The sequence below is a fragment of the Nanorana parkeri genome, unplaced genomic scaffold (assembly GCF_000935625.1).
Source record: "Nanorana parkeri isolate BGI_ZX_2015 unplaced genomic scaffold, ASM93562v1 scaffold232, whole genome shotgun sequence".
Taxonomy (NCBI): Eukaryota; Metazoa; Chordata; class Amphibia; order Anura; family Dicroglossidae; genus Nanorana; species Nanorana parkeri.
The window spans coordinates 444,428-457,157 of NW_017306500.1; the positions used below are offsets into that span (position 1 = coordinate 444,428).

The following is a 12,730-nucleotide window of genomic DNA, read 5'->3' on the forward strand; positions in this document are numbered from 1 at the left end:
AAGGGGATGTATTGCAGGGACAAGTCTATAATTTTGCCACTTTATAGATCATTGGTTCGACCTCATCTGGAGTACGCGGTCCAGTTCTGGTCACCAGTACTAAGAAAAGATGTCCTTGAGTTGGAAAAAGTCCAGCGGAGGGCAACCAAACTAATTAGGGGTATGGAGGACCAGAGCTACGAGACAAGGCTACTAAATTTAAACATGTTCACATTGGAGGTGAGGAGATTGGGGGGGATATGATCTCCATGTACAAAATGTTCAATGGTGGCAGCAACATTAGCGATAAACTGTTTAAAATTAACTCCATTACAAAAACTAGAGGCCACCACCTAAAATTGGTGGAAAAAAAATTCCAGCACAAGGGGCGAAGGGGGTTCTTCACAGTAAGATCAGTTAGGGTCTGGAACTCACTGCCACAGTGATTTCAGCAAAGAATGTGGAATTGTTCAAGAAACTTTTGGACGATTTCTTAAGGGACCGTAATATACAGGGGTACAGGTACTCCTAGAATGAGATCCTAATAGGTTGGACTTGATGGACTAATGTCTTTATTCAACCTCAAATACTATGTAACTATGTAACTATGTAAGAATGCGGAAGTGATGTAATATACATCACTTTCTGCATTCTGACACTGGAGAAGGAGATCGGAGGGAGATTGTGTACTGATCTCCCTCTTATCCCCTATCACAGAGCTGCCATGGTGGTCCCGGCCCGCCCCAGGCATAGCGGAGCTTGGGACCATTGATGCTGGGGTGGGCACACCTACTGGCACCTCATACAAGCGATCCAGCGGCTCTATAGCTGCTGGATCACTTGTATGTAAACAGGCATCGCTGCCTGTTTTAAATTTTGACAGTTTCCTGCTCGTGCGCATTGTGCAGCGTGTACGATTGGGCGGGGCTAATATGCCATTTTTAGACGACTTGTTACATCCAAGAAGCTCTCGGCTGGCCATTTAACTACAACGGCTGGCCGGGAAGTGGTTAAAGTTCAGTTGAAGCCAAAACTTGATTGGATTTTTTGTATAAAATGGAGAGGATTTAGAGCACCTGTCATGTTTTTATTGTTATCAGTTTCTTCTTTAGGATTAGGTTCACCCTCGCTATTTGTCCTGGTGACTGTTATCACTGAAATTGAAAGAAAATCCTAATGTTGGGTTGTCATCAAAACAAGAATAGATGGAAAATCTTCCAATGGGGATATTAGTTCTGGTGACACTTCTGAGAACCAGGTATTTCCCTCTATTTGGAGGGATTTCCTCTCACTTCCTATTGTAGCTATTGGATAGGATGTGAAGGGAAATCTCCCCAATGGGATGCAGATGGCAAATAAAGCTGACAGGGGTTATAACCCTCCCATTCTCTATCCTAAACTAAACTAAAAAAAAAAAAAAAGCTTTGCCTTTAATTCTACTTTAAGTATGTTACTCTTGTATATATAAGATAAGCCAAAATAAAACAATATGGTTTGTGCTGTCTCTACATTTAGAAATATATCTACACTTTCTAAAATCAAATAGTTTAATTTGGTGAAGTTGCAATGTTAAAGTGAAGACAATTGTGGTCGCTGAGAGGACAAGTGCACCCTTTAATCAAACCATTTTATTTTTCTTCCCAGGATTGTTTCCTGCAGTTCTCAATCTTGCTACTAATACCATAATCACAGCAAATGCCACGTGTGGTGAAAATGGGCCGGAGATGTTTTGCAAGTTGGTAGAGCATGTTCATGGACAACCTGTGAGGCATCAACAGTGCCGCACCTGTGACCACACATCCCTCGACAAAAACTGTAGGTGTTGAATATTATCATTGTTTATCATTTTATAACTGATGATACTGGAGGGGGTTAATTTAATGATGGAGTAAACCATGTTTACTTTCAAAGCGAATTTTACTCACTTTGAAAATTCACCTTGCAAACAATACCCAATCATGTGAGAGGAAAATGAAAAAAAAAACAAGTTTTTTGCAGATTGGATGATTGATGTCAGCACAACTTCCAACTTCACCTTATTCACTTACGCAAGTGATAATTCCCTTTGCAAAGAGAAGCATTATTTATCTTACTAAATGAGGTTAAGTTGTGCTGACCTCAATAATGTGCAAGAAAAAAAATGCAAAATGTTCCTTGCACATGATTGGTTATTTTTTGCAAAGGCAATTTTCACTTTCATTTAACGCATTTTAATATGAAGATAATTATTTTAATTATCATCAAGCTTGTAACTATTGTCAAGTAGATGAAAACAAACTGAAAAGTTTAACATGAACTACCTAACTGGTCTTATGGACTACGCTTCCTCAACATCCCAAGGTTATCTGTAATGTTCCATTCCATAGATGGTCTGATTATCATATGCTTTAATAAACTCATATCACATAGAGAATTGCCAACATATTTTTTGCATTCAGTCACAGTGCACAATATCAACCACACAAACAACAAAACCAGACTCAAGATTAGGAACAGCAGTATCGCTGCTAGGGATGAGCTTTGGGTTCGGGTCAAGCATGGGTTCTCAGCAAACCCAGCCCATGTGAACTGATGCAGCTGTTTATGTGCATAACAACTAACTACAAATATTGTACATCCTGTTCTCGGAACATCGGTCAGGTGGCTTAGAATGGACAATAATGGGGGCTTTGTTATGTGCCAGCCCCTCATTATAAAAAGGCAGGGTTCCCAGCAGCCATGTTGAAACTGTGCTTAAAGGAGAACTATGAGGTTAGTGCTTTTCACTCACCTCATAGTTCTAGCCGACCTGTGACAATGTTTTCACAAGGCCTATGTCCTTATTGTTGCTATTTTTTAAATTCCTTTTCTTTAACCACCTCAGGGCCAGCCGTTTTAAAAAAAACGGCCGGCTGAGAGGTCTCTAGATCTGAGCGGGCGTCTGTAGACGCCCGCTCTGAGCTTGCCGCAGGGCGCGCACGAGCGGGAAACACCGGCGATTTAAAAACAGGCACCAATGCCGGTTAACCTCCCTGGCGGTATTCCCGAGTGTGGCTCGGGGTTAATTTTCAGTACCAAAAGTGGTAAGCCCGAGCCACACTCGGGATTTTGCAAAAGTGTCACTTACCTTGACCGTGCAAGTTTGCGGTGTCCTCTGCTGTGTGCGTGCGCCCGGCCAGTGCCGGCATTCGGCTTTCAGTTTCGTTTTCGGGCGTCACAGCTGGGGGCGGAGCCGGCGGGAAATTCAAAAGTGCAAACATAACATTTACACAGAATACACAGAATACAATGTAATCTGCTATAATTACATTTATGTATCAAACTATTTCACTTCAATTTTGTCCCTAGAGCTTTGTCCAGTGCCCTGCCTGCACTTTTACTGTTCTTTCTGTCTGGAAACATGAGAACGTCCATGGCATTCAAAAAGCATCCATTTAGGTAAAAAGCGGTTTTAGACCAGGTAGAAAACAGTGATAGTAAATTAGAATCACTTGCAGAATCGAGTGATAGCTATTAGTTGGGAAATTCGTCATCAGACACTGAAAGTGACGACAACAACGATTCTGCGACCGAGCTCAGTGATGTGCGAACTTGGTACTCTATTGATTGTGGTACGGATCAGGCAGCGCCCCCAGAATTCTCATTTACTGGACCATTTTTTTTATTTCTACATTATAATTATTTATTATATTATAATTTATGATTTCGTGTTTCAAACTTTATCATACCCAGGATGTCTACTGGACTCTTTTTTGGACAGATTTAGGTGCGTTATTCCTAAGAATTACAGGCCTACAATATAAAACAACAAATTGCTATGAAAAACAATGTACCGCTTTCGCATGCTAAAATCCTGCATAATCATACCGCCAGGGAGGTTAACATACAAGCGATCCGCCGGCTACAGAGCTGGCGGATCGCTTGTATGAGCTGCCGGCCCGTGTGCCCCCCCCTCTCTACGTGCCCCTCCTCCAACATGTCACATCTTCTGCTATCACATAGAGGGGTTTCTTAGCCCCCTATGTGATAGCAATAAAGTTAAGTGGAACAAGAAAATTTTGAAAAGCCCCCACCCATACATACACGCATGCAAACATGCGTCAGGTGCACATACCTGCGAAAACGATGATTACGCCGCACATGTTACATATCGCCGCGAACGTCGCAGTAAGAGCGATAATTTTAGGGCCATCAATCACTGATAACATTAAAATTATGAGCGGCAAAAGCTTTTAAAGCGTCGCCTATGGTCAATTTTGGGTATTGTAGTTTTTTTGCGATTTCGCGGGTGCGCGCAATTTTTAAGCATGACAGGTTTGGTGTCTATTTACCCAATGTGACTCCGTCTTTTATATTTTACCAAAAAATTGGGTAATAATTGTTTCCTAATATAATGTAAAAAACACTTTTTTTCCCAGAATTTTCAGTACATTTTCTGAAATATAGAAAAAAATAAAAACCCCAGTGGTGAATAAATACCACCAAAAGAAAGCTCTATCTGTCCCCAAACAATTGTATAAAATTCATTTCAGTACAGCGTTGTATGACGGAATAAATGTCAGTCAAAGTACCGCAGCGCTAAATACTGAAAAATGGCCTGGCCAGGAAGGGGGTCTAAACACCTGGTCCTGAAGTGGTTAAAAGCTGTGTAATATTCCTGGGCAATGTGCATCATCACAGAAGCTTATCTTTCCCTTCGGAAAGGCATGTGACAGGGTGATTAACAGGTAGGATATTGTGGCAGACAGTGGCAGAGCCTTGTCACCCCAAAACAAGGACCTTTATATCACTATCACCAGCTGTTGAAGCTTATATGACATTTTAGTGGTTGGGTTTACATCTACTTTAACAAAAGGAGGACGGGTGTATGTTCAATGTCGCCCTTGAATTTGCATTAAAAGTACAGTATTTTTTTCAAGTTTTATATGTGCTCCATGGCAATACCCCCATTCCCTTTTTGACAACCCCTATATTAGCGTTGACAATGTCCACAATTGATTTTAAAGATTCTCCCCTATATAGTTTAATTTTGCTTGGGTTTAGCATCATCATTTTGGAATTTTAAGATGTGTTTGATGAACACCCAGCAAACATAACCCAGACACGTTGATTCATCCTTATTCACAACATTGTAACATTACTTAGTGAACACACCTCCTGTAAGGAGGCATATTTGCTAAGTGCTGCCTGACATTGACCAGCTGTCTGCTGCCAAGCACATCGGTTAGTAACTGTCACTATTGCACAGTAAGTCTCACTAACCAGAGTAGGCATGCTCAGTGGTACTTTGTAAAATCTGCTGTGTGCCTGCCTAGTGGCAGTTTCCAAAAATGTTTGAAGTTTGTTAAGAACTGCTTTAACACATTGGAAATTACTTTTCAATAAAGCTCTAATTATTTCATTGCCTTTGGTATATGTGATCACAACAGATAATCTTAACCCCTTCGTGACTGACGACGTACAGTGTATGTCGCCAGCATCGGGGCTGTTTAAACAGACTCCCGGTGACTTTTGCCGCCGGGACTCTGTTTAAACTTGTAAACATGGGTACAAAAAATGAAAAAAAAGGCCTCAGTCATGAAGGGGTTAATGCATCAAGATTCTATTGAGTATAACTAAATAATCTGTCATCCCATATACTTTTTAACATTCTCTCTGCAATTTTAACTCCATCACTGAATTAAAATGATAAATGAACTGCTGCATGTGTATGCTACAGAAAAACATAAAGCAATATATATTATATTAAACAGTATAGTTAAATAGTATAGGAACTGGTGATTCCTTCTACAGCGCAATGCTTAAACACTGTACTATGGAAGAACTAGTCAATAGTATTGCTGTAGGCTACCCGCTTATCCTTTTCCCATTACTGACTTACCATGTCTCTCTGTGAGGGCAAAAATCTTGGTAAAAGCAAGACTTTGACCTAATTTCAGAATTGCTCCATGATGACTGGTCATCTGATAATTGGTGAGCAACAAACATTAGGAAAGGTGGAAAAAAAAAACATCCACACAATGAATAAAGCAGAAGCAGGAAAAAGTATGCAATGTTGGTTCCTCTCCAGCAAGCAGCTCAGCAATGGCATCACAAATCACATGCAGCAGTGCCTTAGATGCCATAAGAGTACCTTGACACACTCACATACCAAGAACTGTGCTGCTATTTTCATGAGACATTAAAAAACATAGGATTTTTGACTTGCCTGTAAAATCCTTTCTTGGAGTGCAGTACAGGTCACAGGAAGATTCAAAGACAACTGAATAATATTGTGGCATAGTCAGGTCACTGGACACTAGCAAACCATAGGATTGTTGACTTGTAAAATCATTTTCTTAGAGTACAGTTCAGGACACAGGCAGAATCAAAGACACATGGGTAATATGGCGGTATCGTCAGGTGACTGGACTAGTTTTTTGCTATACCACCATATTACCCAGTCATTTTTTAATTCTTCCTGCATGATCATAAAAAGGTACATTTTTCAGAGTACTACCTAGGCACAATCAGAATTTCTAAATGTTCCCTTCAGCATAGCAAATCTTCTTTTTTTAGCTCAGGTTGACTTTAGATTGCTAGTGTAGCACAAACATAATGGAGCAGCATACAGTAATAAAGCAATGGGTTTCCCTGTGTTTCCTCTGTGATGAACCTCAATGATAAATACACAGCACACCTTTATTTTAGGGTCGGTTGCTATGGGTTACCACAACTCAGTAATGTTCTTGTCTAGTGATATTTTCACTCACTTTGCCCATTAGCACTTAACACCCTCTATGGTAATGGATGAAGGCGATGTCCATACTTTAGATATGATGCTGAGAACTTTTATTGATGAACTTCAGGGAGAGAGGTTGATGGTTAAGATCATCCAGATAGATGCAGACTCCTTTAAGTGGCAGGGTATGGTAACTGTCTCCATTCACATCATGAAGAACACCTGGTACAGCAGTACTTGAGGTAGAAGTCACCATTCATGTTCATCCTTGTCATCAGTAGTAACCACATGGCTAGCCCCCAGGCTTCAGGCCTAGGCATCTCAGACAGTCCAGAGCAGCCTCCCCACAGGCAGGGCCCGGATGAGGAAGAGACAGCACACATTGTCCACCCCAAGTATTTATCTCCTCCCCCAGCATGCACCACTGGCCATTAACTTCACAGTGATTGGCTGGAGAGGGATAGCTACTCATAGCAATCCCTCATTGGTTACTCTGCTCTGTGACCAGGGTACACCCAGCAGCAGACAGATGCAAACAATGAAAGATTGATTAGGTAAAACCAAATGAACATAGACTACAAATCAGCATCAGACTGCTTAAAACCTGACAATAACTAAATTTAATAGCACTCCTGCGTACAGGGTGCTACACTAGCATCTGCAAAAACATTTTATTAGAGCAGTAAAGGGATTGTTAAGGTAAAATCCAAGATTATATTGTGGTTGGAAAAAAGGGAAAGCATGCAGTTTTAAATCAACAGAAACTCTGAAGCATTTTTGTAAATGAAGCAGCCATGCCAAGAGTTAATGAAGGATACATTACAAACCACATTACACACATTAACGTCTCAACATTGTCCTTATGGAAGATATAATTTCTACTTCACTTCAAATGCCAGCAGTGTTTCAGAGCCTCAAATTAATTAGGATTAAGCCTTCATAATGAGGATTACAATTAATTGTTCATTCATCTACTATTTTTCATTACTAAATCTACCATCCATTTGACCTGAGAAGGTTGGAATGAAAATCGGAATGGGATTGGATTTATCATGCTCATTGCTTTTGGCTGCTGTGTTTTGTTTTCAAACAAGCCAACTTTGGATACATTTATTCCTATGCTAATAAAAAATGTAATGTGCTTATTTTAGATATTTATACTGCTGGCATGTATTCAAAGGCATTTTTTTTTACACGCCAGATAACAGAGCAAAACTGAAAGCACGCTACACTGTCCACCAAAAGTAGGCACATTATCCATGATGTATTAATGTGTTTATGAGAACCAAGAAATACAATGAATAATACTTTAAAAGAAACTTTTATTGGACCAAACACCTTTTCATAGTTTTAGTTTTACACTTTTTAAACATATTCTAGTTCAATGCATTATCAGGTAAAGCATGCCAAGAATAATAAGAATATGCAGGATTTTTAGATATTTAGGCTTTTCCTGGAGTTCAGATTTTAAATTTTTTTTAATTTGGGCGTATAGATGGAAATTTAATTATAAGCATACCGATCCCAAAAGTTTAACCCTTCCGCTGCCAAGCATTTTTGCAATTTTTCCCATTATTTTGATCTTCTACTGCTGTATTGCTAGTGTTTCTAAAAGACTCAACAAATCATATATTTTCTGAAAGCACAGGCCCGGTAGGATAAAAAGATGGTGCTACTAATTTTGCAGGTCCTGCAATAATTGTGCAAATGTCTGTCAAATCAATATTAAGCTGATAAAAATACACAATTAAATTGATAAAAGCACACTAAAATCAGTATAAGTGCACAAAAAATTATTTTCCAACTTAATTTAAAAGATAAAACTGTATTGAGTTAATAAATAACAAATATTTGTAAATTTAAAATTGCGCCTTTTTGCAAAACATTATAAAGGACACAAAACTGTAAATAAGCAACTTATGTTAAAAATCATTTGTGCACTGTGTTGGTGTGTGTGTTGTGATACAATGCTACAGGTGTACATTTAATCGCAACACAATGTATCACAATGCACGGCAATGAGTCACAGCGCTTTGCCATGCGCTGCCACACAGTTGAATTAATGTCATTTTAAAAAGAAAACGTTTTAACAACGCATTGCAGCACACGTGCAGTGTATACACCACAATATGGTGCACATGTATGTTATCCATGTGTGGGGGGAAGGGTTTTTTTATATAATTTTTTTCCTTTTTTTTTTACTGTTGGGGGGGGGGAGCGGGGGCTTCCAGGGAAATATCAGGGGTCTAAATCGACCCCTGGCATTTCCTTTCTGAAATAGAAAAAGAAATTGAGAACACAGAGTCCTCAATCTCTTTTTCTGCAGCTAAAGCACTGAATTAATGGAAAGCACAGTACAGAGGCTTCCTATTCATTCACAAATTGATGATAGCAAATATTTACTATTACCTCTATTTCTCTAGTGAGTGCTTCTGCCCATTTAGAAACTCATGTATGAACAGGAAGTGATATAAAGCACTTCCTGTTCATTCATAACTGGAGGCACATAGTATTATGTGTCCCCAGTTGTTTATAAACACTGGAGTTATCAGCAATCACACATATCACAGATATTTACTGATCCTCCGCTCGGCCATCCTGAGCCTCTGGGCCACGCACAGATCACAGAGCCGCCGTCCATAGTGAAAGTGACAGTCAGTGGCTCTGTTCTCCTCACCTCACCATCCTGATCAGGGGTTCACTCCTACACCTCCCTGCGGGCCATTTCTTCACAGATCCGAGGACAAGTAGATCCCAGCCTGGAGCGGCTCCAGCCGGGGAGGAGAAGCTGACAGTTGCCGGACGGTGGCTGTGAATTTTTGTTAATAGCTCTCATCAGCAGCTTTTCAACCACTGGTGACAGCTATTATTTTACAGGGGATGGTCGGGGGAACCATTCTGATATAAGTTCATGTTACTAAAGCGACATTGAGCTTGTTGCAGAAAGGTGAAAGTCTTGCTGACGTGGCCAGATGCAAGCGGTTATGTTTTACCCTAAGCCTTATGTTGGTGGCAGGGAAAGGGTTAAATAATGATGTTTGTATTATTATCAATATATTAATTCAGTCTTGGTGTGCTGCTTTGCATATACGTTCCAGATCTGTGCAGTATTCCAGTGTGAAACTTTGCAGTTATGCTGAAGCTTCCTGTAAAAAAGATAGTCACTGCTGCTTTCTCTCCTCGTTCAGGGTGATTGTTCTTGTATATGCCCTCTCCTGTAGTTTTATGCAGGCAACCTGTAGTGAGTGAGCCTGTTAGGTCCCTCAAACAGCTCTGATCTCTGTACAGATTATGTGCAGGACAGTGATGATGTTACTGTTAATTGTTCAAAGTAATACATACAGTATATTTGCAAAGTCATTTGGTGCACCCACAGTGGATTTATATCTTCTGTGGCTATTGAGGAATACATTTAAATGAAAGTTATTGTGTCTTGAGTTTAGGTTTAAATTAGCTAAACACATTAAAACAAAGGGTGTTCAAAGACTTACAGTTTGTTCATAATAACCCCTGCTTAGTCAGACCTAGAGCTTTCCAATCAGCAGAGGTCGTGAGCTCTGCTGAATGTAGAGCTATAGGTCTGACTTGTAGACTTTGTGACAGACCTCTGCAGAGTGACCCTTCCATCTACATAGAAATCAAGGGTCTTTCTCTCCAGAATGCTGGCAAAGGACATGCTTTTTATAAAAAAAAAAATAACTGTAAGACTTTGATTACCTTTTGTTTTAATGCACCTGGAGTATGTTGAGCTTATTTAAACTCATTGTTCAGTTAGGTTTTAATGTGGCCTGTCTTTGTACATGAAAAATGCAATCAAGCATAATCATCTCTTCAAGGCAGCAAATTAAAACTGATACTCAGGGAAGTGAATTGCACATACATGAATGCTGCATGCTAAAAGCAGCTCAAAATTATGCCATGACAAATATAGTGGTGGGACATGAGTGGTCAAAGATTTGGGACTGACTCACACTTTTGTGTTGCAGTTTGTTGAGGTACTGTGTGTTACATGCATACAGGTGTAATTTTAAATTGCACCCCAACTCACTAAGACTATGCAGCTCCGGAGCACTTGCATTGCAGAGCACCACAATGTATGGTAATGCACTACTACAGTATGCTCTGCATTGGTAAAAATGCTGCATGCACTTTTTATTCGTTGTAGTACTTCAGCTGCCACTGCTGTCCCTATAATTAGGCAGCTTGAGATGGTTGCCTCAGACGGCATCTTATTGGGTCACATGGGCCCTTTACAGCCAGAGTTTCACAGGTTGCTAAGAGCTCTTAGTAACATGTGACGCTCTGGCTGGTGTCGGACCTGCACCGCCAGCACCTGCCACACACCCAGTCCTGCACAGTCATCACACCGCCCCCTCCCCCAGAACTGCACTGACCACACACAAAATCCTACACACCCCTACTTCAGGTGGCGAGAATTTTAGGGATGCCCATGTTGGCCACCTGTTGAAAATTAATGGACCACCTTAATAACAGGGATTTATTAACACAACACACAAGAAGAGAAAAGTGTAAATAGACATTAAAATACACGGGCCACACAAACAGATGGCCTCCATATTGGTTATTCAATTTTAAAAAGGATAATGTACTTTAAATATGGGGGCTTTGCTCTTAAAGGAGAACTATGAGGTGAGTGCTTTTCACTCACCTCATAGTTCTAGCCGACCTGTGACAATGATACTGTCACAGGTTGGCTCAGTAGATCGGGAGGTGAGCGAACATATACCGGCGTTCACTCACCTCTCGATCCTGTCACGGCTCTCTGCCATGACAGGGGAGGGGCTGGATTCCCCCCGCTCCGATCTGCCAGCGCTGACTGGCAGAACGGACGGGGGGAGGGTACAGCTGGCTCTGCCTCTAGATAGGCAGAGCCAGCTGTCACTCACGCAGCTGGGCGGATCTCGACATCAATGTCGGGATCGGCTGCGGCGTCTCAGTATACCGCGACCTGTAGCTCACGGTATACTGAGCTTAGGGTAATGGGAGGACGCTAGTTTGTGTCCTCCCATTACCCTAAGGAGAACTATGGGGAAAAGCCCTGACCCCATAGTTCTTCTTTAACTTACAGAGTTTTTTTCACTGTTTTATTTCTGATGGCATATCTTTTTTTAAGGAGGATAGCATATAGTGGCACAGCCTGCCTCAATAAAGAAGATTTTAATATATTGCAATACACAAAAGTAAAGAAAACTCATCACAATTATGGGAGTTGCAAAAAAAAAACAGAAATATTTACTTGGCAATTATGATATGTGCCCTAATAATGAGTGAATGCAAGCACGGATTGTAGTTTGTGGCCTTAAGCAGAATAAGGAGTCTTATTTAGGGCATCACAATCAAGTAATATGGCCATAACTAGTGTACCAGGACTAATATTAAAAATGTAATGTATCCACTTCAAGCCAGTCAATATCAGAATTGCTACTTATTAGTCTATCCTGTAACAAGAATGAATTGCCGCTAGCCTGAAGAAGAATGGCCTAATAAAAAAAAGTTGTAAATATTAATTTAGAAATTATATTTACAACAAAAAAGTTGTAAATATTAATTTAAAAATATTAATATTAATTTAGTCTCTTGTATTTTCAGCAGTTTCTCTGCACAGTAAATTAGCCAATTCTAATAAAAGGAATCTTCAGCAAATAGCTGAATTACAAGTCTTAATTCTTAATTATGCAGATGAACAAAACGAACTGAATATTTCATTTCCCATCTGATGTAATATGCATATGGCAAGTTACACTTTCTTTTTCTCTTCTTTTACAGTACATTATCCAATTTCTCATGCTATCAATGGTAAGAAATCATGGTGGCAAAGTCCAAGCATTAAAAATGGGGTGCAATACCATTATGTGACAATTACATTGGATCTCCAACAGGTAAGCAAACAATTTTCCTGAGAATTTGATGTTCCTATGATACTAGGAATTTTTATGGAAAACACTTGCCCTTTTACAATAAAATATTTGTCCATGGTTGCTGGTTTACCCTACAACAATTCCAATTTCCTGATTGCAGCAGGATATTCTT

General features: G+C 40.1%; 1 protein-coding gene across 1 annotated transcript in view; it reads left to right on the forward strand.

Annotated features, from left to right (window-relative positions):
• LAMA2 (laminin subunit alpha 2) overlaps nucleotides 1–12,730 on the forward strand; it is a 646,095-nt gene that overhangs the window by 126,144 nt on the left and 507,221 nt on the right. Inside the window, exons 2-3 of the mRNA XM_018556291.1 lie at nucleotides 1,624–1,794; nucleotides 12,467–12,579. Of these exons, the coding sequence (XP_018411793.1) occupies nucleotides 1,624–1,794; nucleotides 12,467–12,579 (284 nt within the window). The remainder of the gene's footprint in view (nucleotides 1–1,623; nucleotides 1,795–12,466; nucleotides 12,580–12,730) is intronic.